The following is a 25,035-nucleotide window of genomic DNA, read 5'->3' as shown; positions in this document are numbered from 1 at the left end:
GGCCAGCTGTGGCTGCATGAGACAAAAGGATGCTCCGACTCTTACTCAGGGAGGCAGGAGCCAAAAGGACTGGGTCCTGGGCAGCATGCCGTGCTCCACCCCCAGTCCTGGAAGGGTCAAGGGAAGGAACAAGCATATGTCACCTAAACCAGGGGCCACCTTGTGCCAGGCAGGGAGCTGGCTCTCTGACTCCTCTCCACAAGGCTCTGAGGAAGGGATTACTGAAACAGACACAAGCCTCAGGCCCAGGGAGGTAAAATGACTGGTCTTGGGCCACACAGTGAGCAGTGGCTGGCCGGGATCTGACGCAGGTTGGCCTGATGCCTCCCTTCACATTACTGGGCATCCAACACAATATTGGGGTTGGCGGGCACTAGGCTTCTGATGACTGCTCATCTCTGCTGGACTTTTGGGGAGATGCGAGGAGGAAGGAAGAGGGGAAAGGGAGGGAGAATTTTCTCTTGTGGAAAATGAGTGAGATAGATGTCTTTGTAATTGTCTCTTTACCTTTTTTTTCTGTTTCTTTCTATTCTATTTTTTCCCCACAGCTTCCGGTTCTGGTCTGAGACTGATGAGGAAATGAACTGAGGGTCTGAGGCCACCACTGTGAGATCTTGGGCAAGTCATGCCCCTCTGTAAGCCCAGTCACCACATCTGTGAGATGTTGATAACAATTTTGACCTCTCAAGGAGGCTATGAGCATTTAAAGAGGCAGAAGAAGTAGAGGAAGCCCAGAACCCAAGTGAGATGCCATTGGTATTAGCCAGAGGTTCCAGAGAGCCTACTTCTACAATCCCAGTTGCCCCACTTGGCCACCCAAGATGACTTTCTGAAATGAAATGTAGACGTTGCCTCTCCCCTCCCAGGGACTTGAACAAATACTTCAGGAAAGATCATGTCCAAATGGCCAGTAAGCATATGAAAAGGTATTCAACCTCACTAGTCATCAGAGAAATGCAAATTACATCCACCATTTTAACCATGTATGATCACCAGAATGGTTAAAATGGAAAAGCCAGAAAACATCAAATGTTGGTGAGGATATAGAGCGACTGGAACTTTCATACAGTATAGTAGGGAGTGTAAATTGGGACTACCATTTTGGAAAAAAACATTTATTCTCCCCTGGGAACCTGCATCCCCTATGATGCATTGATTCTACTCCTTGGCATAAACCCAACAGAAATATACATAAATGTTCATCCAAAGACATGTACAGGAATCCTCATGGTAGCACTTTTCATAAGAGTCCCAAGCTGAACACAACCCCAGTGTCCATCAGCACCAGAATGATGAATGGATTTTGGCACAGACGCACAATGGAATAAAATTTAGCAATGAGAATGAACACCATGAAAGAATGCAACATGATGCAACAATAGGAAAGAATCTCAACCATAATGCTGATTGAAAGAAGTCAGACAAAAACACTGCATGATTTCATTTACATGAAGTTCAAAAACAAGTCAACTAATCAATGCGGTTAGAAGTCGAGATGGTGGTTCCTTTGGGAGGACGGTGATTGGGAAGGGGAGCAAAAAGGGCTTTGTGTAATGCTGGTAAGTTTCTGTTTCTTGGTTTGTTACAGGGGTATGTTCACTTTGTGAAAATTTATTGAGCTGTAAATATATGATTCGACCACTTTTATGAATGTAAATTGTATTTCAATAACAATTTTCTGCAAAGCCTCCCACCTTTCCATGGCTCCCTCCTGGTCAGGGGCAGGGTCTCAGCTCTGTGGCTGTCATTCAAGGCGGTCTGCTGCCTGCGCTGGCCATCCCATCATCACTCTTTGCCTTAAGTAGTAAAGGACAGTGGGTAGGTCTTTCCACAGGCCAGGCTGTTTCTCATCTTTGTGTCTTTGCCCATGTTGCCCCTCTGCCTGGCATCCTTTCTCCCCATTTTTGTCCACCTCCTCATCCTTTCCTAAACACCCCATCCCGAGGTGGGCTAGGTACCCTTCTTCTGAGCTCTCACAGTCCCCACCCCACACTTCCCTTTATCTCAGCAACCCCCATATGGCTTTAATATTATTATCGCATGTCTGCCCCACTCCCCCAAGATCAGGGCCGATGGCTGAGTCACGTCTCTGGCCCCGGTGCTCAGCATGGGGCCTAGCACTGTGGGCAAACAGTGAATGTTTGCAGAATAAATTATTTTGGAGCCCTTATTTTGAGCTCCTATTTGCTCCCTGCAGCTTCCCTCATTTCATCTCAGGCTGGACCCCCATCATGGTCCTGTGACAATCTTCCAGAGATTTTCTTCTCTGGGATCCTGTCTCCCATGTGATGGGTTTCTGTGTCCTCTCTCTGTAAACAGGAAATGGACACATATTCCCCTACTCTGAACCCCTCACTGCCTTCATTCTCACCACACTCAGTTTCCCCAGATAGCTCCTGGGGGCCGAGGCAGTGATAAGTCATCCAGAGAGGGGAGTTAGGCCAGGCACCTTTCCCTCAAACTCTAGTCCCCAGGGACATCGTATCCTCTCATGACAAACACCACTGGAGTGGTTCAAAAATGGAGCAGGATGCTTGGGGGTTGTGGGCCGGGGGCTGCTGTATAGTGAGCTTCTTGTCACCAGAGGCATGCAAATGGGAACAGGCTGACTGCACTCAGGAGTGCTACCGGTGGGAGGTTAGATTCAGTCCCTCCAACCCAGTGGGGAAAAAGAAATGATGTCAATTGAGGTACTACTGAGCACCAGGCCCCTTACACGTGTAACCTCATAGACTGTGCACAGCTGTTCTGGGAGGAAGGTGCTATTGTCCCCATTTTAGAGATGATGAAACTGAGGTTCAGAGAAGTGAAGAGTCTTGCTAGGAGTCTGACTTATTAGGAAAGAGCTGGAATTTGAACCCAGGTCTTTCTGGTTCCCAAGCTTGCCCTCTTTCTAGAGCATGTCTACCATCTTGTTATTCCATTCCAAGGAAACATCTGTGGTTGCATTGTGCCCAGCCTGTAGAAGGCATGATGTGTGTCTCTGAGCCTCTGGGGGTGCCCACTGACTCACCTTGGCTGAGTTTCTGGCCAAGGGTGACAGCGAGGGTCACGATTCTTGAATGCATTGGCATTTAATCACGGAAGAGAGACCCTTTGAGCAGCTGCAATCATTCCCAGGCCCTCATGGATCTCAAATGAGATACCAAAGAGCCAGTGTGATTTCACTCTAAATGGTTTGCTCATTAGCATTTGACCCCTATTTTTCCATCAGTTTGATTTTCTTTTCCGGGTGTTTACTGCTTAGAAAAAATGAGAAATTGTAGAAAGCTCAACTAATGAAAGTCTCTCCCTACTTCTTTCCTACTTTTCTGGATGTCACTAATTAAGAGGTACTTCCATGCACTGACTGTAAGAGTTCCACTGTTTCCTGTAAATGATGGGCCCTGGCTGTGTTCCACCCATATTTCCAGGCCCTTATAGTGAGACAGGTCATGGGACTAGTTCTGGCCAATGGCTGTGAAGAGAGCCAATGAATGTCACTTCTAGGCTGAGGTATACAAGAGCGGATGTGAGTTCTCCCTGGCTCTCTTCCCCTGCTCCCTAATGATGGAGCTAGCCTGGATCTCTGAGTCACCGCTTGGAAGGAAGCTGCCTGGAGAGTTGTTACTCCCACAGCAGACTTCACATGAGAGAGAAACAAGCCTTTGCTCTATTAAGCCACAGAGATTTCAGGAGTGACTTGCTACCATTGAAAAACCTAGCCGCCTTGACAAATGCAGTCCCCATAGCTCCCCTTTCAGCAGTGCCACAGCACCTTGTATGTGTCCGGCACTGTGCTGGGAAGAGACATAAGACATGGTGGGTGTCCTCATCCTTGAGGAGACAGCAGATGAAAACAAATGAATTTTTATCATGCAGAGTGTCAGTACTGTGACAGGAAAAAATAAAGGGTCTATAGGAGGCTCAAGAAAGGGTAGCAAGGTAGAGGGAGGGGCAAGTCACAGAAGGTTTCCCAGCTGAGAAGTGACTTCTTAGTTGGGTTGCAGTGGATGAGTAGAAGTTAGTCCAATGGCCGCAAACTGGTGGTTTATACTGTTTGGTCAGCACAATATTTAAAATGTTTTTCTGGTAGTTAGCAATATTTAAAAACGAGGAATCTCATGAAACTCTGGATTTGGGGCTTCACTTAAAAAAATCAGGATATTAATCAACACTGGGTGGGTCCATGTGCTTGTATGGCAACAATTGGCTGGAGCTGGCAGTGGCATCCCCTTTAGACAGGCATGCATATTCCAGGTCACCTCAGTTACTTTCATGCATTTGCTCTCTGCCAGCCAGCAGACAGTTGGGTTTGCAACCCCTGAGTGAGCAATTCTCATTAGATTTTCTCAGCCCAGCAGATCCTTTTCGGCTACAAAAAGGCTGAAGAGTCACAGACCAGGCTTGTCCAGCCGCTTCCCTTCTGCAGACCATGAGAGGATCCAGGAGCCCCTCGCGGGAAGCATGAGAGGCCCCTGCCTCAGCTGACTACTGGCCCCAGAGTGGGATGGACCCTGGTCCAGCCAAGGGTGGGAGAAAGGAAGCCCTAGTCAGGATCCCAGAGAGTCAGGCCCAGGGGACCACATAGCCTGCACCTCCCTGCCCCTTCCCAGCTCCTTGTAGTAGACATTTGCTGGTTTTGGCTACTCAGAATCCATTCCTCTTCCTTTTAGTAACAGCCCCTTGATTTTCTTTTCGGGAAACACCCCTTCCTCAGTGTTCAAACTTGGAGGGAGTCTAATGAAGCCTCCATGCTCTCTGTTGGCCAAGAGGAGGACAAAGGACACGTGCCAGGCTAGCTGGTGCTCCTCCTGGGGCTGTGAAGCACGAGAAGACTGAGGCAAAGACGAAAAAGCAGTTGTGGCTGATGTAACCCAAAGGGGAACTTTGAAAAAAAAAAAATGGCCTCAGTTCCTGCTCCCAAACTCCTGGTCGGCTCTGGTTCCTCTCCTTTTCTGAGCCTGACCGCCAGCCTGCCTTTTGATTCTGGGTGCTATCTGATAATCTTTTAAAAACCCCTGCTTCTGTTTGAGTGGGGCAGATTTGGTTTCTGTTGCTTGCTACCAACACACCCTAAGTCATACACAGCCCCTCTCAAAGGCTGGTGTGACTAGTCTGGGTTCACACCAGATTCTGTGGAGTCAGGCCTTGCCTGTTCCTGATCCTCAGTTCCTTCCTCCCTCTCTGCCGGAGCCACTGGGTCATCCTTTGCAGGCCCAGCCTCACTGGAAACCAGAGGCCTGGGATCCCTTCCAGACCCACCCTCTGGGGGCAGACCTGACTACACTGACTGCTGGCCTGTCGCTGCCCTGGTCCCTGGACCTCCGGCTCATTCTGGGAGCTCAGGGTCTGGGAGCCCAGCAATCTGACTCCTGCTTAGGAGGGGGCCTTGTTTGCCCTCCCCAGGACAAAACTTGCCCCAAAGCTTGTGACTGAGTCGGGAGACATCCCGCCTGTGGGCCCAGCATGGGCTCTCTAGAGCTGTGCCTCTGCCAGGATGGATTTCCTCTTGGTCAAGGACCGCCTTTATCTGTTTCTATGTATATATCCTGCTTGTACTATTATTCACTTTATGCTGAACAGAAGTAACACACTCACTTTTTAACCTTTAATACCTATATTTGAAAAGGGAACATGAGATCATTCTCACGAACAGAACACCTGTATCGTGTTCTATACATGGAAGGTAACGGTAAAAATAAATACATGGAAAATACAACATTGTTATTCATTTTTAGCTAGATACTCTTGCCAACTGAAGGCTGGGCTTCTGTGTTGAAAAGGAAGATCAGCAAGTGTTAGAGAGGCCTCAAGGAGATGCTAACCTCCAACGGAGACTTTCTCCTTGATGGAATCAACCGAAAAAGGAAGAAGTAACTCTCTCCCAGTGGTATTTGACTTGTTCCTGAATAACTCTTCAAGTGATCTCACAGACCACTCATGGTTGGTGCCTCTGGCTGATGCTTCAACAGCCTCTGCCTGCTTCAAGATCCTGTGGCCAGCTGGCTGCCAGGACCTGACCACTGCTCCCCTCCTGGACTTGACCACTGCTGTCTGCTCCAAATTGACCACTGCTGCCTGCCCCATGCCCACCACACACTGTATTCCAGACTGACCAGGCCTGGGCGTCTACTTTGCCCCAGTGGATGAGCTTGATCCTAGGCTCAGCCATCCCAGCAAGTTAAAATGGAGAGAAGGGTACAAGAACTAAACTTTTTGGGCCCTTCCTAAATGACAGACACTGTGAGGGGTGTTTTCTATAGATTATCTCAATTTTTCCCGCATTTCGGTCATTCATGTACCACCGTCATGATTTCTGCTGTATTAGTACTATTCATTTACTTAGTGTTTTTCTTTAAATCAATTTGCCTTTCAAAAAGCACAGAATTTTATTTTAAAAGGAAATGCTGTATTAGTTCCATAAATCATGGAGTCTAATGTGCTGCTTATGTTTTTCTAACACGCATCAATTGTGAGCTATTAAAATAATAAATGTTCATCCATATACCACCTAAAACCATTGTGCACACCATCAATCACACACATGCCAGCCTTTGGGAGATACTGTAGCATCCTAGTTAATGTTCACACATCGCTGGAAGGATGGTTTATAGATAAGAATGTGGAGGCTCAAAGGGGTCCCTTCCTGAAGTCCCATAGGTGGAAAGGCTTGGGGCTGAGATTTGAATGCAGACAGCCTAACTCCAGATGCCTAGGCTATTTCAACACTAGTGCTTCCCAAATGCATTTTTTCAATCCAAAGATTTCTTTAAAAATGAAAATGTGTGTGGAAATCCAATATATAAAAGAGATAAAATTGCAACTTTTAAATTTAAATGGGATTGTTTTGGGGGAACTTCTCTTGCTCACACTCATCCTACGATGGCCCCTGACAGCCTGTCTCAGAAGTCTGGGGCTCTGGGGAACATTATTTTAAGCCTGCACTCCACCACCCTGTCTTGACTCCATTTAGTCCAATTTTTCCTGTAAGCCACACTGCTGAGGGGCAACTTTTGAATCTATGCTATCTTTTCTGGCTAGACATCCTTACTTTGGACTTTTGCCATCTTGAAATCTTGAAATTTTCCATCTTTCCCTCTTGAAATCTTCCACTGGCATTGTAAGCCTTACTCTGACCTAATTATTCATTCACTGAACACTGATGTCTAACCTGTACCCAGAGTTTTTGGCGCAGGGAGGACTGAGAAGAATAGATGTAGTGCCTCTGATGGGTTCCCAAGCTAGTGTGGGAGATGGATACACACAGACACAGCTGAATACAATAAAGGTTTGAGCAGCCACTGCTCACCTGAATCTCATTTAAACCCTCCGTTCTTTTTTTCTCTCGAATGCCTGGTTGTATCCTGTAATGGGCAGTGACTGAGATGGAGCCAGCAACGTGAGCCCCAGTGGTGCTGACTGACCTCAGTATTGTGATGTCACAGGTCTTGTCTGATTCCCCACTATGGTTCCTGGATCACTGTTCCCTTTAGCAACCACTACCTGATGGAAGTCTAGAGTTAGAATCATACCTCACTCAGATCCCTAAGCCCTCACTCCAACAGGAGGACCAGTTTATGACGGTGCCAGCATCTGCAGTATGGGGCTCTGCCTAACTCCTGGCCTCTGCCTGCCTTCTCCCCTCATGGTGGAGTTTATTTGACTCCCTCAAAGCTAGGGGCCATCTCCCACTGAAGTGGGTACCCCCAAAGGTCCTTTGTTCGCCAGGAAGAGAAGAATCTGTTGTCCTAAAAATATGGAAAGATCCCCACAGAGTTCCAACAAGTTTTAAAGATTCCTAAAGGACATTCAGCCTTGTGGTGCCCCCTGACCAAGCCAAGACTGCTACCCTTTTCCCTCAGTCTTGGCTATGGTCCTGGTCCTCTCTGAGAAGCCTTCATCTTTGGAAGGCTCTGAACGTCCCCAGAACATCACGAGGGTCTCCCCTGTGCTGTGGGACCAGGTCTAATTTAAGCTCGAGTTCTAGGAAGCTTCTCCCTTGGTAGACCCTAGAGTTGGGTCCATTAGCGAACTCAAAACAACTCAAGTTAATTCAAGTCAAGTCAAGTCAACAAGTCAATTCTACTCAGCTCAACTCAACCCAACTCAACGCATACTTACTGCGTATCTCTTTGTCTATTCCTTACTACCCTGAGCCAGGCTCTGGTTTGGGTAAAGTTAGAATCTGACGCTTAAGGCACAACATTTATTCTCAAGGGGTTTTCTATTTTGCACCTAGATTTAACACTCAAATTTTCCTCGAGCTGAGGGAATCCCTTCCACAAGGGACCACAGAAAGAGCATCCCTTTCAGGCTTGGCGACAGCAGCTTACTCCCTGGGGTCTGTTTCACAAGACTTCTCAAACTACTCTCCTGAACTTCTCTGACTTCAAGCCTTCAGACTGCAGCATTAGTTGGTCTCTCACCCTTCAGGATATGATAAGTCATAAGGGTCCTGAGTAATTCATTCATTCACAAACGTATATTGAGCACTTATATGTGCAAGATACCTTACAGACGTTATATCATTCAATTCTCACAGCAATCACTGTGGATGCAGAACCATTAAGAGGTCAGCTAGGATGTAACCCAGTCCTAATTCCAAAGCCCAGGCCCCTCCCATCTCATCCCACTGTCTCTTAGAACAACTGAACAGAATCCATAATAATGGAGAGAGATCACCATAATAACGGATAAAGATGGATAATAATATCCATATCTCTATCCATAATAATGGATAGAGATCACTTTAACAAACACATTCTATAGGGAGGGAAAGAGTAGATTAATGAATATTTTATGTAAGGCGAAATCCCATTTGACCAGTTTAGCAGAATTCTTTGAGAAGTGAACTATATACGGAGATAAAGGGTGACTTTCACAAAAAGCCTTTGTTAAGTTTCCATCCCAAAGCCTGTTAATAAAATTGATTCATTATAGAATTGGGCAGAGATGGGTGGTGAGTGGGAGGGAGTCTATTTTTGCATGGATAGAGAACTGGCTTAGAGAAAAGAAAGAGAGGGTGGAGATAAATGGGTGCTTTTTCAAATGGAGAACTAGGGGTCCCCGGGAATAGGTACTGTGTTTGGCTTTATATAACACCCAGTGCACAAGCTTTGAGAACCTAGTGTGTGCAGGTCCTGCATTAAGCATGGGGGATACCCGAACAAGCCAGACTCAGCTCCGCTCCTAGAGGAGCCCAGGGAAGGTAGTGCTCAGGGACAGCTCCGAGTTTACAGAGAACAGAAGCTCCTGAGGGGCTGAAATGGCACGACGCTGGAGAGAAACTAAAGAAGGTTGCTGGGGGTTGGGAGAGAGCCCCAGATAGCAATCAGAAAATTTGAGCTCTGGGACCAGATCTGCTACTGACTTGTGTGTGACACTAAGCAACTTCCTTCCCTCTCTGGGTCTCAGTTTTTGCTCCTATACAATGAAGAAATTGGACTAGATGATCTTAAAGCATGTGGTGTTCTGGATGAAGGACAATGGCTTGAAATAGGAACTGATTATGAGAAAGTCTTCGTATACTGTGGCCAAAATATCTCCTTCTGTCCCTGCCCCGTGATGGGAGACCACTCTCTCTCTCTGTCTCTCTTATTTGTGAGCAGTGAGGACGAGGCAAAGAGCCATGAGGTCTGTGGTGCTGGGGCTCTGAGCCCAGCCTGGAATCCCTCAGTGGCATTCTCTGCGAGTGACTCAGCATCATAAATAGCTCCCATCTGGATGAGCAACGATATCTATAGCGATCGGGCGATCTCTATATCCACACACACTCTCTCTGTGCAAATATGTGGCTCACTGTATGCTAAATACGAGGTGGCCTGGAGACGTTCCTCCTCTTAAAAGACTATTTGGTATGAAACTCAAGACTGTTTATTTAAAGAAACAAGTTTACAACTATGCACGTTGGATTACTGGTAGTGGGTGGTGGGGAAGAGGCGATGTGGCTGGATGAAGGGATGCTGGGTGTGATCCAAGCTTGGGGGCCACCCGGAAGAGTAACCAAGGCTGACTGGTCCACCTTTTATCTTTTTGTCTGCAGCGGGGTGGGGGGTAATGAACATCACACATGAGATGTTTGAGATCCTGGGGTAAGGGTGCAGAAGAGAATGTTGAGCTCATCAACGCAGAAAGCCACAGCTCAGCAGAGAAGCATAGGAACTGGGAGCAAGAGGAGAGCGAGCTTCCAGCCCTGCTCTGCCCTGCCATTGATCTTGGGCAATTCATTAATTCACTCATTCGTTCATCGAACAAATACCAACCACCTACAAGGTGCGTAGACCACTTGGGGATAGAGACAAGAAAAAGTGGGTTGGAATTCAGGCTTAGCCACCTTCCAGCTGTACGTCTTCGGGCAAGTTGTTTCCCCTCTCTGTGCTTCAGTTTCCTCATCAGTAAACTGGGGATCCATCCCTCAGGTCTTTTGGGGAGCATGACTGAATAAGGTAGCACGCACCTTATTCGGAAGGGTTTCTCTGTTGTAACACAAGCTGACGCCGTTCTAACAAGTTGCCAGACTGACCCCTCTCATTCCCACTTAGGAGTGCTCTTGGCGACTGCAAAGGGGAAGTGATATCATGGCCCCCTTCACCAGGAGTGAGGGGCACTCTGAACACCACCCATGGGTGTGACCCTGGGTGGTACCCTTACCTTTGCTTCCTGGCCGAGCTCTGATGGGGGAGCAGAGCAGGTAGCATGCCAGAGACGCACAACTTCCTGGGGGAGGAGAGAGGGTGTTAAGGGCTGAGGGGAGAGAGCTGCGGGGGGAGTGGCTTCCTGAACCCCAGACCCCCTGAGGGCATGCCCTCGACTCTGTTGAGGCCACACTGATCCTCTGGATTCCAGCAAAGGGCTGGGCAGGATGGGGCCCTGCTTGGCATGAGACCCAACCCCTGGGCCCACCTCGCCTACTCCTGACAGCAGTTGCCAATCTTGGTCACTGGTTCAGGCAATGCTTCTATGGTACCACTGACCACACTGTTTTCTGGCTTAACTGTGATCTCTGACTGGTGTCAATGGATAAGATTTACTGTCAGTCATATCTGGGTTTGAATTCTTGTTTTGGGGAAATCCATTACATTTCTCTGAGCCTCAATTTCCTCATGTATGAAATGGGGCTACTAATAGCACCAGCCTCATAATGAAGTGCCATCTAAGTGCGTGTTATTATTACTGGTGGTGGTGTTAAATAAGATAATGTCTGTGAAGATTTCTATTGTATGGTAGCCTCTCAAATCCTAGTTACCGTCCTCTGCTTTCTCCTGGGAGGCACCAAGCCTTCCCGAAAAGGCAATGGGCACCCAGTAAATATTGGTCGACCGAGCAGTGCTCGACAAATTTGCTACATTTGCTTTCACACAGTTAGGAAGAATGAGGTCAATGTCTCAAGTGCATTTTATAGATGAGAACACAAGTGCCGAGAGGGGAAATTATCCGCTCAGTTTCCCACGGGGGCGAGTGTGGAGCCAGACGAGCACCCACAGCCCCACTCTTCCTACCCTGCTGCAGTCAGCTCCCCTCCTGGCTGGACGCCAAGGCCTCAGCAACTGCAGGGACCTGCAGAGCACCACCTGTCACCTCCGCCGCGAATGTTTTCTCTTCCTTCCATGACCATGGTCTTGCTCACGGTGACTCACGAGGTGGAGATCCTGATCTCATCAACGGAGGTGGGGGCTGGGGCTTCGCCCCAGGTCAGGGATTCCAACAGATCAGCTGACTCAAGGCCCTTTACATTACTGGTGGTCTTCTGGGACCACCCTGGGTGACACAGCACCTAACCCCTCGGTCTCAACCGCTCCGCTTCACCTCGTAACGCAATCTCCTCCGCCCCCCAATCCCTCTACTAAGATAGGAGCTCAGTGAGGCAGGGCTGCACCGCTGGTTCCCCGGAGTCTGGCACTTAGCAGGACTTGATAAATATCTGTTGAGTGAGTGAATGAATGAGTACATAAGAGGCTGAGTGACTGTGCCAGGCCATGTTCTAAATGCTGGTGACACAGCAGTGAAAAGGGCAGGCGTGCTCCCTGCTCTGAGGGAGCTGACAGTGTTTGAATTTAGAGCTAGCAACTGGATTGGAAACAGGGCAGAGTTACTGTTTCCAGACTGGCAACGGGGGGTGGGGGTGGGGGGGTGGGGGTGGGGGGGAGGTGGGGAGGAAGAGGGTACGCAGTTGGAGACTTCTGGCTACCAGGAACGTCTCTGAGCAAATGGCAGCCTCCCTGGGCTCAGGCAAGGGCCCGCATGCTGAGTCAGGAGGCTGACCTTTACTGGCAGTTTGGGGTTAGTAGATGCAAACTCTTTCATTTAGAATGGATAAACAACAAGGTCCTACTGTAGAGCACAGGGAACTCTATCCAATCTCCTGGGATAAACCATAATGGGAAAGAATATAAAAAGGAATGTCTATATGTGTATAACTGAGTCACTTTGCTGTACAGCAGAAATTAACACAACATTGTAAATCAACTATACTTCAATTAAAAAAAACGAAAAGGCAAGGAAAGAAAGGTAGATGTTGCAATTAAGTATTTCGTGTCTACCTACTGCTGAGTCCCAAAGAGCTAACATGTTGCCTGGCACACAGTAGGTACTTAATAAATTTTGTTCAGTGAATGAGCGTGTCGGAATGACACAGGTCTAGGGGCTTGTGGGAATCAAGGGTGTTAACTATCAGAATTATTACGACTTACACTTGAATGGGGCTTTGCTCTTTCTAGAGCCCTTTCAAGCCATGGTGATTATTGTCACTGAGCAGGTGAGGGACCCATGTGGCATACGTTTACGAGTGAGCCCTCTGTGCTGGTGTTAGTGGTATTGACGTAAACAACAGCACAGTGACAGCAGTTTCAGTGTACTTGTGTTGTGTTAAGCTCTTCACATCCAAAATCTCTAACACTCCATTAGCCTGGCAAGGCCAGGGTCATAATCCCCATCACACAGAGGAGGGCGCGGTGGCTCAGAGAAGTCTTGATTTTGCACATTTGGAACATGGGTTAACTCTAGGAGTGAGAGGTAAAAACCTCTTAGCCTCAGGGGGACGCAAACAGGAAAGTGGATAGTTAAAATATGATGTGACACCCACCTGAAGCAGCAGGGTGGGCTTCTCTGAGAGGGTGAGTCTGGAGCTGAGGCTTAGAGGACAGTGGAGCAGGACGGTCTCCCAGGCAGAGGGAACAGCATCTGCAAAGGCATGGAGTGAGCACGGTCTACCCAGGCACTTGGAGGATTAGGTTTGGCCAGAGCCCTGGGGAGAAAGATGAGGCTGGGTGTTTGTTGGGACCAGTTTCAGGGTCTAAATTTAGCAGGGTGTGGGCTTCACCCCAAGGGTGACGGAGGGCACTGCAGGGCTTGGCATTGCGCTCTAGAGAGCTCCTTCTGGAGCCAGAGTTGACGGGGTTAAGGGGCATGGGAGGAGTAAGCAGCAGGGCTTGTGTTTGATGAGGTGCGGGATAAAGGGAGAAACGACCTGGCCTCCTGGCTTGGGTGGTGTTTCGAGGGTAGGGATGAGGGGTTGTCTGTGAGAGTCAACCCTGCCATTGGCTGACCCACCCTGTAGAGTTAGAGGTCCTCCCCCAGCTCCAAGAAGAGCAACGTCAGGTCTCGGTCTCTGGCCCAGCACCAGCCCCAGCTGAGCCCTCCTCTGCCACCTGACTGCTCCCAAACTCTGTCCTAGCAACCTTGCAGGCTTCACCTTGGCAACTCCAGCCTCTGCACTCTTGTCCTCTGATTGGAGGAGCTGGGACACCGCCTGTCCACTAGACCTGCCCAGGGAACTAGCCCTGCACCCCTGGCCGCCGGCACCCTTGGGTTGATCAGGTGGAGGCAGGCCTATCAGATGAGGGACGTGGGTCTGGATACTGGACAGGACCCTGGACTGGGAACCTTGTGAGCTGGGTTCTGACCCCAGGGCTTGTGCTCTGTTGGAGTGACCTTGGTCAAGGCTCTTCCCTTCCCCGGGCCGTAGTTTTCCCTTTGGTAAAATAAGGAGATTGGACAACACCATCTCTAGAGTCTAATATTGTCTTATTCCAGTTATTCTAGCTTTTAACCTTTTCCATGGTTATTGGTTGGATGCTCTGTTGCTGGCATGGATTTTAGTGTTAGATTCCAGGGATTTAAATCCTGGTTTACTTGGACAAGTCACTGCACATTTCTGAGCCTAGATTATTTTCCCCTGTAAAGTAAATAAATCTCATGCTATCTCACCCAAAGGGTTGAGAGTCAGGTGAAATGGTATGAATGAAAGTACTTTGTAAATGGCAAAGAGCTATACAATTGTTACCTATTTCATCACATGAGCTGTGCGCAGTAATGACATACTGAACCCCACTTTCCTCCCCCTCCCACCACCAGCACCAAGAGCAAGCATTTAGTGAGCACCTACTGTGTGCCAAGCATTGTGCTGATCTTCAGCACGACGATAATTTTATCTTCACAACAATCATTAAGATACTTGCTATTATTATCCCCATTTTCCACATAAATGGAGGGCCAACATGGTTATGTACGGAAGGAGCTCAGCCAGACTCCCTGGCTTCAAAACTAGACCGTTTAAAATTTAACGAGGTGACCACATCAGGATCTCGTCTCTCCATCTTGGGATTTTCCTCTTGCCAGAAGTCAGGATCTACTCAGGGTTTGGTGGGTAGAGGAGCAGCCGTATCATTTACTGAGCACCTTCCATGTGCCAAGAATTGACCACCTTCTCAGGCTTTCAGGGGCATGCCAATCCCCTGGGTGTCTTGTTAAAATGCAGATTCTGATTCAGTGGGTCTGGGAAGCAGCTGCCATTCTCCATTTCTAATAAGCTCCCAGGAGATACTGACTTTTCTGGTCCGTGGACCACACTTTGAGTAGCTAGATCCTAGAGGACTTTAAATATTATCTTATTGAATCCTGGGGATCAGGTCTTATTGGCCCCAGGGTCACAGATGGGGAACCGGAGGCTTGAGAGGCAATGTGCCTTACTCAGGGTCCCACCACATACAAGGCGTGGGTTTGAACTGCTTGACATTATGTAGTGCTCTGGGGTTGCAGGCCTAGCATTGCCTCCTAGCTGTGTGGTCCCTGCTTGGGCTTCTGGCTCCACAACTGAGGCTAGCAATGATCTCTGAGGCCCCCTGCTAAGAACTGTTTTTTCAGTTCATCATGAACAGACCAGCTCTGGGTGCTGGCTCCCAGTGGGAACGGGGCCCTGGCCGAGGAAGTGTCCCTGCAGGGGAGTGAACATCTCAGGATCGGTATTAGATCCTGCACACGAATGACTCACCCCTCAACCTGACTCTTTCGGAATCTTGTCTTTATTTGAAAATATTTTGTATTTTATTCATCATGGATTTTTTGCATTAGTTTTATTAAAAATATTGCACAAGATGTTATTTGTCTTGATGACTGAGTTTCTTAGCATTCCCTTACATTTTGCACCTGAGGCCGGTGCCTCTCCCACCTGCCTCACTCCAGCCCAGGCTGGCCCTGTATCTTCTCCCTCCCTCTCCTGCCTCATGGCATTAGGACGCTGCCTGCGAGGCACTGTGGTGCCCACCACCCCCCCCCCCCCCGCGACAGCCAGCCAGCTGATGGATTTATTTCCCAGCGGGGGAATCCATCACTTTGCTTGCCCTTTGGCTGACCTTCTCTGGAGATGGCAGCAGGGACTGTGGGCCTGAAGGGGTCCAGGAGACCACTCTGATGCGGGCTTTGCCACATCAGGTCCCTTACAGGTGGGGTGATGGAGGGAAGTGACTCAGAATATAGATTCTGTCACCCCTCTGCTTCAATGAGTCTTCAAGGCCCTGCCTGCTCTGGCCCTGGTCAACCTCTCTGTCCTCTTCTCTACCACCCTCCCCCTCACTTACTAGGTTTCTGTTCTGTGACCTCGTCAGGCTTATTCCTACCCCAGGACCTTTGCACTTTCTGCCTGGACATTCGTTTCATGGCCAGCTCTGTCTCCCCATCCAGATGTCAGCTTCCTTCAAGTCTCCTCTGCCTGCCTTATGTAAGCAGCCCCCACCCTCCTTAGCACACTCCCTCTTTTATTTCCTTCCAAGCACTTATATAACTTGGTGGAATTATATTTGTTTACTCGCTGGTTTCCTGTCTCCCCACTAGAATGTGAGCTCTGCAAGAGATCGGACTGTATCTTGTCTATCTTTTTCTTCATTGTCTCTCCAGCTCCTGCAATAGTTACTGGCCCATCATGGGTGCTCAGTGAGTATTGAGGAATCAATGAGCCACATGCTGAGCTTCAGTTTCCACACTTGTGAAATGAGGTAACAACCCTAACCCCACATTGTCAGAATCAAAAGAAAATGACCCAGGCGGGCCGGCTGTATTATCCCCATTTTATATCTGATGAACTTGAAGCTCAGAGAAGTGCAGGGACTTGCCCAAGACCACCCAGCTTGGAAGTGCCGGGGCTAGGATTCTCTCCAATTTGGAGAAGTGCCTGGTCCCATGCCCGGCTCGGAGTAGGCGGTCAGCAACGTGAGAGCTGGATCTGAGTGCCTCTGAGTCTCTTGTCATCTGCTGCTTGAACTGCAAGACCCTACTTGCCCGCCCGGCTGTCACAGCTATCTGACAAGTCAGAGACAGGAATTCTAATGGCTGGTTTTTGTGGAACACAAAGTCCTGCCTCTTGCCAATAGAGACATACATTTTCTCCTCATTGGCAATTACCACGCTGAATGTCAGGGGAACAGTTCTCATCTTCCAGGCACTTTACCAAGATTAACTTCTGAACCCTATGCAGCAATGCTTGCTGCTGCTTGAGGGGGCACCTGGGGGAGTGCGGGCGGCAGTGTCTCTGTCACAGGAGAAGCTGGGGTTTGGAAGGGCCCCAGTCAACATCTCCAGGAATTTGATCCATTTTCCTGAGAGCAGTTTCTCCGCTGTCCAAAATGTACTGACCTTCTTGAGGATTCAAGGGTTCTGACTTCCCCTGACTTATTTGGTCATTGATTCAGCAATGCATCCATAAATATTTACTGAGAATATCCTAGGCATTCTTCTAACCCCAAGGCTGCAATGGGGGAACAAAATATATACTGCCCTTGCCCTCCTACAATAATGGATCTGTAGGGGAGACAGATGACAGTGTCCAGTAACTGGCTGTGTGACTCTGGGTAGGTCCTTATTCTCTCTGGGCCTTTGGGTCTTAGCTTATTCACTACCCCTAATCCCCATGCTTAAGAGCCTTTGATGGCCCCTCGTTGCAAAAAAAGCAAGATGGGTATCTCTGGCCTGATCTTCAAGGCCCTGAGCTCTGGACTCTAGTCTACCTTCTTCAGCACATGCTTCCTGCTCTCCCACCCCCATTTTGCTCCATTTTTATTTAACCAACACTCATTTGTCGATTTCTAAGTGCCAGGCGCTGTCTAAATGCTTCACAGATTTTAAGTTGTTTAATCCTCACAGAAACACCTTGAAATGTGTTGTGATTCTCAACATCTCCATTTTAAAGATGAGGACATTGAGACACAGAGAGGTAGATAACTTGCTTAAGTGCACGCAGCTGCTAGATGGTATGGCTGGGATTTGGACACAGGCAGCCCGGTTCCCACCCCATGCACTCCACTGCTGCTATGTTACTTCTCTGTCTGTGTTGGACACCAGCCCTACTACTCTCCTTTTCTAGATACAATTCAACAGCCATTGCCCACTTCCAGGAAGCCTTCCCTGATGCCCCCCAGGCTGAATGAATTCTTCTTGTCTCTTGGTTCCCACAATGCCTTGCACATCTCTCCCCACAGCAGCCCTTCCCGTGGAATACTGCTGTTCTGGTTTGTGTATTGTCTTCTCTGCTGGATGCTGAACACCTCAGTGGGGGAGGCTGCATCTCACACTTCCTACCCCCTCTTGCCCAGCCCAGCATCCCCATATCATCCACTCTCCATGCAGCAACCAGCGGCAGTTTTAAAAACAAACCAGTTTATATCAGTCCCCTGCTTAACCCATCCAGTGACAATCCATTGCATTTAGAAGGCTTTGCATGGTCTGGTCCCTGCCTTCTCCCTGCCCTCGTCTGCTGCCACTCTCCTTCTCACTCACTCTGCTCCAGTCACACTGGCCTCCTCTCTGTCCCCAGACAGTCCAGGCTCTCAGTAGCGCCTCTGCCAAAGCTATTTCCTCTGCCTGGAGTGTTTCACCCCACATCCACACATGACTGACTTTTTGTAATTTGGACCTCAGTTCCATGTCACCATTGCAGACAGACTTCCCCTATTGTTTGTTTGTTTACTTAAATGTTTTCATATTTACCTTTTAATTGTTGTTAATGACTGTGTCTACTGCAAGTCTGTAAACCCCATGAGAGCAGGGGTCTGGGGTGTCTTGTTCAACACCTGGAACAGTACCTGACATCATAGCCACTCAATAAGCACGTGTTGAAGGAAGATTAGATGCTCTCCAAGGTCCCTTTGGGATCCTACAATTCAACTAGGCCCAGATAATATAATATATCAAAATTGGTCTCATCTCAGGCTAAAAGCTGAGATAATTTCACAAGCTGAAATTCACTACCTTTATCACCTTCCTATGTCTTACCTGCAATCATACTCTCAGAAATAAGGCAAATTTATTGACTATTCTCTACTGACTTCGCTTTATCAGGGATGCTTAGAACTTCTTACACACGTTTTAATTTGTCTCCCTAAGACTCAAGGAAACTTGTGAGATATTGTCCTCACCATTTTGCAGGCAGGGATATCCCTGAAAAGCAAGAATGCTGACTTGAGAAGTGCCCAGAGCCCAATGGGAGCACACACACCCGTCACGGCCGTCACATTTCATTAGTAACAGGAGATACGTGATGCTCCAGGAAGGCACAAGAGCTCTGAGTCCTGCCAGGGCCTGGGCCTCATTTAACACCTCAAAGGAGTGGCCGTCTGCAGCCTAGAAGGACGTGCAGCCAAATTCAGGGCAAATGGGAAAAGAAAGGCTTCACATGCTTCTGGTTAAAGCAAGCAGGATGGACAAAAATGCACAGAAATAAGGTCTGGGTGCCTGACTGCAGAGCCATTGCTAATGTGCAGCAGCCAGAATAGAGGTACCACCATCCTCAACTTTCTCCAAAAGGATACAGGAGGGAAATTTGTCAGGGTACCTCAGAGACCAACTGCCACACATCGTCATCCTCTTGAGAACCAGGAAGGACCCTTCCTGCCCCACTTTTGCCTCTTCCTTCCAGCTTCTTTGAGATGGGGAAGGAAATGGCATCCCAAGTGTAGGGGCTGAGAAAGTCTAACATTTAGTCTTCCCGGCAAAATGGTGACCTGAATAGAACAGTTGATTCTAAGTTCAAAGTCTTGGCTCTGTCTCGGTCCTATGGAAATTTGGATACGTTCCTCCCCATCTCTGACCCTTATCTTCCTCATCTGTAAAATGTAGCTGTTGGGTTGGATGATTTCCAAATCAATGATTTCCATGACTTCACACTTTCTATATTCATGAGCTTATGATCCAGATTACTTTTCTTTTTCTTTATGGGGCTCAATTTGTCTTTTGATCAGCCTTGCCACTAGTCACTGGCCTGTAACCACAGTGTAGGTAGTGGAGATCATTCTGGCTTGGTAAAATCTGTTGAGGATTGACGTACCCATTGCTTTTTCTGAAATAGTTTCTCTAATGCATGTGGCATATCACCGTAGTGTGGCCTCTCTCAAGACCTTCTGCTAAGGACAGGAATGTTCAGAACATATTGAAGAGAGAAAGTCATGATTTGAGTTACTGACTTCCAAGGTGGAATGGCATTCGAATGGCAGAGGTTGTTATTGATGTTAAAAATCCTTTTGCATGAAATGATACGATGTCTTGGGTTTGCTTCAAAATAAGTCTGTGTGTGTGTGTGTGTGTGTGTGTGTGTGTGTGTACGTGTATGTGTGATGAGAGTGGGTGTGGGTATAGATGAAACAAAACTGGCCAACTGTTGAAGCTGAATGATGGGTACGTGGGGGTTTATTATATTATTCTTTCTATTTTAAAAAATGTGTTTGAAATATTTCATCACCAAAGGCCCTTTGGAGACTGACTCCAGCTCTCTCTCCACTCCCATTTCATAGTCCCCATCCTGAGGGCCCTCTGGCACAGTGATACCACCTTGCTGCCTGTGATGTCACACTTCTAGGCCTTTACACACTGTTCCATCTGTCCAAGGTAGTATTCCTCCTTCCCTCACAGTTCATCACTCCTGCCTCTGTGATCTCACAGCCTTGTATACGCACCTTGATTATAGCACGTATCACATCATATTGCAGTTGTTTTCTTTTCTGCTTCCTGTGCTGGTCTGTGTCCTTTTCAGGACACGTCTCTATCTCCCCAGTTCACAGCCAGTGCACATAAGAGTCCTCAGAACATGTTTACAGAGAGAATAATAACAGGAACGGTAGCTATTATTTTTGAGCACTCACCATTTGCCAGGCACTACCCTAATGGCATTATATAGGTATTTCGTTAAATCCTCACTACAAGTGGATACTATTAACCTGTCTTCTCAGAAGGTCACTCTCCCAAGGTCACATGCCAGTAAGTGACAGAGCTGAGATTTGGACTCAGAACTGAAACTACTTCTCTGCGCATCTGGGATTTTTAAGACTTATCTACGAGTCTTAGCATAACAGGTCCAGGATTTTGGGAGCCTGAACTTGAGGCTCAATTCTGCTACTAAATTGCTGAGTGACCTTGGGCAAATTACCTCTGCCCCCTAAGCTCAGTCTTCCCATCTCCCAGTGAGACGATCAGTGAGCGAGAGGATCACGTGATTCAAGGGCCCTCCCAGCTTCAGCTAGCAGAGAAAACGTTTCCTCTTTCCACGTTTGGTCTCCTGCCTCTGAACTGGCCTCCCTGTTCGGGCACCTCCCAGCTTCTCAACCTCTTTTCTTGCTACTTGCAGCCTCCCAGAGCCAAGCCGTGTTCACAACCTGTTGCCCAGGTCCCCTCCTTCTCCCTTCTTTCCTTGCGGGCTTCACTCTGGAGGTGGGGGCGGAACCCTAGGCAGGAGGGAGGGGGAGCATGTAGCTGCCGTGAGGCTTCGTGAGGCTTCCCCGCCGTTTCTCGGCCCCCTCCCCCCACGGAAAGTCAGGCTCACACTTTCTAGGGATGTTCCGGGGACAGCCAGAGTCAGTGATCGCAGCTGCCAGCCTCAGGCATCTGCGTTAGGTTCTCCGAAGGAAGTCCGTGGTCCTGAGCTAGGGGTGGGGGCTTGGAGGAAAAAGGGGGCGGCGCACTCCTTCCTCCTAGCCTAGGCCTAGCCCGCCCAACTGCAGCCCGGGACCCTTCCGCGCCTGTCTCCCCTCCCACCCTCTTTCCGACTTCCAGCTGGGACCCGCCATTGCACGGCCAGGCCTTGGTGAACCGCAGACCTAAGCCAGAGACGCGCGAATGTGACTAGGCCCCTCCTCCCCAGCTCGCCCCTGACACTGCTCTGGGGGAAGTCGACATCCCCCCATCGCGTCGACCACCCACTCCCAGGGAGCGCGGGAGGCTCCGGCCCCTTTGTCTTTGTTCGCGGCTCGCTGCGAAGCTGGAGCCCGGAAAGACCTGTCCGCCGCCGCGGTGCTGCCGCGGAGAGCGGAGCCGGAGGGGGCCAGGGACTGTCCTCCGCCGCCGCGGTACTGAACCAGAACCGAAAGAGGAGAGGAGCCGCCCGGGCGGCCGCTGTCCGCCTGTGCAAGTGCTGACCCGGGGACGGTACCACGCTGGGAGCGGGAGCTGTCGCTGAGGTGGTGCTGGAGCGATATGGAGCCTGGGGTTCCCTCCTCCTCGCCCCGGAAGAGGCGGCGGCAGCTGAGAGCTACTGGGAGAAGGGAGGAGGGCGGAGGACGCCGCCCTCAGGGAGCTCCGCAGCGCGCGGCCTACGGCTAGGGTCCCTCCGGCGAACCTGCTGCAGCGGAGGAGGCGGCGGCTCAGCGACGGAGAGCGAGCGCGCGTTCTACGAACCTGTTGGAGGCTGCAGCTCCTCCGCGGCCGACCAGGGCGCCCGGGACCGAGGTTCTGGCGCGTCTCTCCCTCCCCCACTTCCTGGGCTCCTCCGCAGAGGCGCTCCCTCCTGCCCGGGCTAGCACAAGTGCACGCAGGGGCCGCCGAGCCCCTCTTCGATCCGCTCCGAATGTCAGTCGGGCTGCAGGGCACAGAGCCGAGAGGCCTTCCCCAGGGGCAGACCCGCTCCCAGGGAGACCCAAGCTTCCTGAGAAAGGAGGCGGGGGCTGGCGACGGGGACGAGAGAGGGCGCCAGCAGAGGTGTCTGAAACCGAGAGGGAGGCATGGGGGAGTTCCCCATACAGTCGTTTCTGCCCTGAAGTTTGGAGACTAACAGGGTCCTGTTACTTAAGGGACAAAGGGCATCCTGCCTTGCAAATATCTCTCCCTCCCTCTCCATTTCTGTGACCAGTGACCAGATGCAGATCTTGTACCTGCTCTGTTGCAAACTCCACTCAGTGGTCCAACTGCCTCTAGTACCTAACCCCAGTCCGTCAGCTATCATTCCCTAGAGAGAGCTTTCGAAACCTTCCATATATACCGTGTATCTATAATAAAATGCAAGCTCTTTGGAGTGCCGTTTCAAGATCCTTTACCAGGAAGACCCAGGGCCTCCTCTCCAACTGTGCCCCCATCAGGACAGATGACCACTGCTTCTGAACAGGCTCATCCCAGTGCCTCAGCACCTGCTGCTCTTTGGGCTGGAACATTCTTCCCCCTTACTACTTATGCTTTATTTGCAAGCAAAAGTGTCTTCATTTTCAATGGAAATTTCCCTAATCCCTAAGGCACAATCACTCTCTTTTCTAAGCTCCCTCAGCCTCTAAATTCCTTTACTAGACTGCTCGTCACATTGCTTTGTAATTACGTACGTGTCTATATCCTCTGCTACCAGGCTCATAAAAACTGGTTCCATGTTTTATCTTTGTATCTCCATCTCCTAGCACAATAGAACTGTTCAATTGTTTAATTATGTATGCTGAGTGAATGCACACGTGAGAAACAGAAGTCACAGTGACTTCCTTTCCTTCATGTGATTGCTCATTTGAATATATATGCATGTATATTCAATATATATTCAACATATGAATGTATATTCAAATGAGCAAGGAAAGGAAGATATTTATTTATTTATTTATTTTAAAAAATCACAGCGTGCGAAGCCCCACATGGCAGCCTTCCATCGACTCTCCCTTGACTCAGTAATTCCACCTACGGTGACTTCCATTTTGTACCAAGCTGCTTTTTTTTTTTTTTTTTTTTTTCTATTTACTTACTTGTTTTTGGCTGCGTTGGGTCTTCGTTGCTACGCACGGGCTTTCTCTAGTTGCGGTGAGCGGGTGCTACTCTGCATTGTGGTGCACGGGCTTCTGATTGCGTTGGCTTCTCTTGTTGCAGAGCACGGGCTCTAGGCGCTGGGGCTTCAGTAGTTGTGGCTCGCAGGCTTCAGTAGTTGTGGCTCGCAGGCTCTAGAGCACAGGCTCGGTGGTTGTGGTGCACGGGCTTAGTGGCTCCGCGGCATGTGGGATCTTCCCGGACCAGGGCTTGAACCCGTGTCCCCTGCATTGGCAGGCAGATTCTTAACCACTGCTCCACCAGGGAAACCCTGGCAGGCGGATTCTTAACCACTGAGCCACCGGGGAAGTCCCCCAAGCTGCTTTAAACAAAAAAATTTTTTTTTTTCCTGTTTTCTCTGTTTGGGACCCTCATAGCCTTGATCTTCACGTGGCTGAATCTTCCTTGTCCTTTGGGTTTCAGCTCAAACGTCACCTCCTAAAGAGGTCTTTTCTGGCCATCTAATGCTTGCTTTCTGAATTAATCTTTAACATTGTCTATTTCATTTTTCTTAGTAATTATTACTCTCTAAAGTTTGTATGTTTTCTTGCTGATCCTTGACTTTCCCTCAACTGGGATTGAAACTCTAATAGGGCAAAGATCGTGGATGTCTTACTCCGTGCAGTATTCTCAGTGGTTAGCGTTCTGAGAGGCACTTACCTCACCCCAATGCATCTATATAGTCCCTTTCCCCTCGGAAAGGTTTGAGCTATCGTGCAGGTCATTGTGCAAACTTCTATTAGGTGTAAATTAACTGAGAATATTTAAGGAAAGGCGGTCACACTGATATTCCATAGGACGGGGAAGAAGAGGAAGTGGAGGGCCATAGATATGTGGCTGTGAGATGACAGGCCTGAATCACAGCCCCCTTTCACCACAGCAACTCCCTTCTCCATACCATAGAAAGCACTTTCACATCCAAAGTCTCATTTGATATTCATAACAGTCTTATCTGGCAGGTATTATTCTCCCCAACATCAAAAATATCTGAAGCCAAAAAAGCAAGACTCATTTGACCAAGATCACACAGCTTGTAAGTGGTGATTCTATTCCTGGTACTGTGCTGTGTACTGGGGATCTAGAACTAAGACATAGCTTCTGCCCTCCGGGATTTCACATTAGGAAGACATGGCACAGAAACAATGGCTCATAATACAATTTTACGAATACTCAGCAGTGGTTCTCAACCTGGAGATGGATGGGTTGGAAAAGAAATGGATATGCTGCCAGGGTCAGAATAAACTGACATTCTTTTCAATAGCAACTTCAATTTGTCCAGCCCTTCCCAGGTATCAGGCACTGTACTAAGTGTTTTACACATGTTGTCTCAACTTATCATTCCTGCCTATTTTTTTCTATCCCCATTTTTCAGAGCTAACAAACCTTAGGGAGGTTAAGTAACTTGGCCAAGGTCATGAGGCTGGTAGACAGCTGAGCTGGGACTTAACCTGAGTTTGTTTGACTCAAAGCCTGAGTTCTTAACCATTATGCACCCCAAACCTACTGAATCTGAATGTCTGGTGAGCAGGGATGGGCCTGGGATTTGAAGATGATTCTTAGGTCATTCTGTTATATCTTAACTCCTTTGAGAAACACTCATGTAGAGAGTGCTGCAGAAAAAGAGGGAGGAGGAATGAAAACTATCTGTGGGGAGGAGTTACAGGAGGTTGAAATTGGATCTTGAAGGATTGAGTGGGAGTTTTGAGGCAGACAGAACACAGAGTATTTCAGGCAGAGGGAATGGAATAT

General features: G+C 48.8%; 1 protein-coding gene across 1 annotated transcript in view; it reads right to left on the bottom strand.

Annotated features, from left to right (window-relative positions):
• The window catches only part of LOC137758962 (uncharacterized), a 42,361-nt gene extending 19,700 nt beyond the window's left edge, over positions 1-22,661 (bottom strand). Inside the window, exons 1-5 of the mRNA XM_068534909.1 lie at positions 22,548-22,661; positions 22,135-22,216; positions 21,913-22,093; positions 13,064-13,161; positions 10,633-10,698 (exon numbers count right to left, since the gene is read on the bottom strand). Of these exons, the coding sequence (XP_068391010.1) occupies positions 10,633-10,698; positions 13,064-13,161; positions 21,913-22,093; positions 22,135-22,216; positions 22,548-22,661 (541 nt within the window). The remainder of the gene's footprint in view (positions 1-10,632; positions 10,699-13,063; positions 13,162-21,912; positions 22,094-22,134; positions 22,217-22,547) is intronic.
• Between the last annotated feature and the right edge of the window lie 2,374 nt (positions 22,662-25,035).

This window comes from Eschrichtius robustus, chromosome 2, assembly GCF_028021215.1.
Source record: "Eschrichtius robustus isolate mEscRob2 chromosome 2, mEscRob2.pri, whole genome shotgun sequence".
Taxonomy (NCBI): Eukaryota; Metazoa; Chordata; class Mammalia; order Artiodactyla; family Eschrichtiidae; genus Eschrichtius; species Eschrichtius robustus.
The sequence above is the reverse complement of the archived record's forward strand: the minus strand, read 5'-3'. Positions and strand labels throughout refer to the sequence as shown.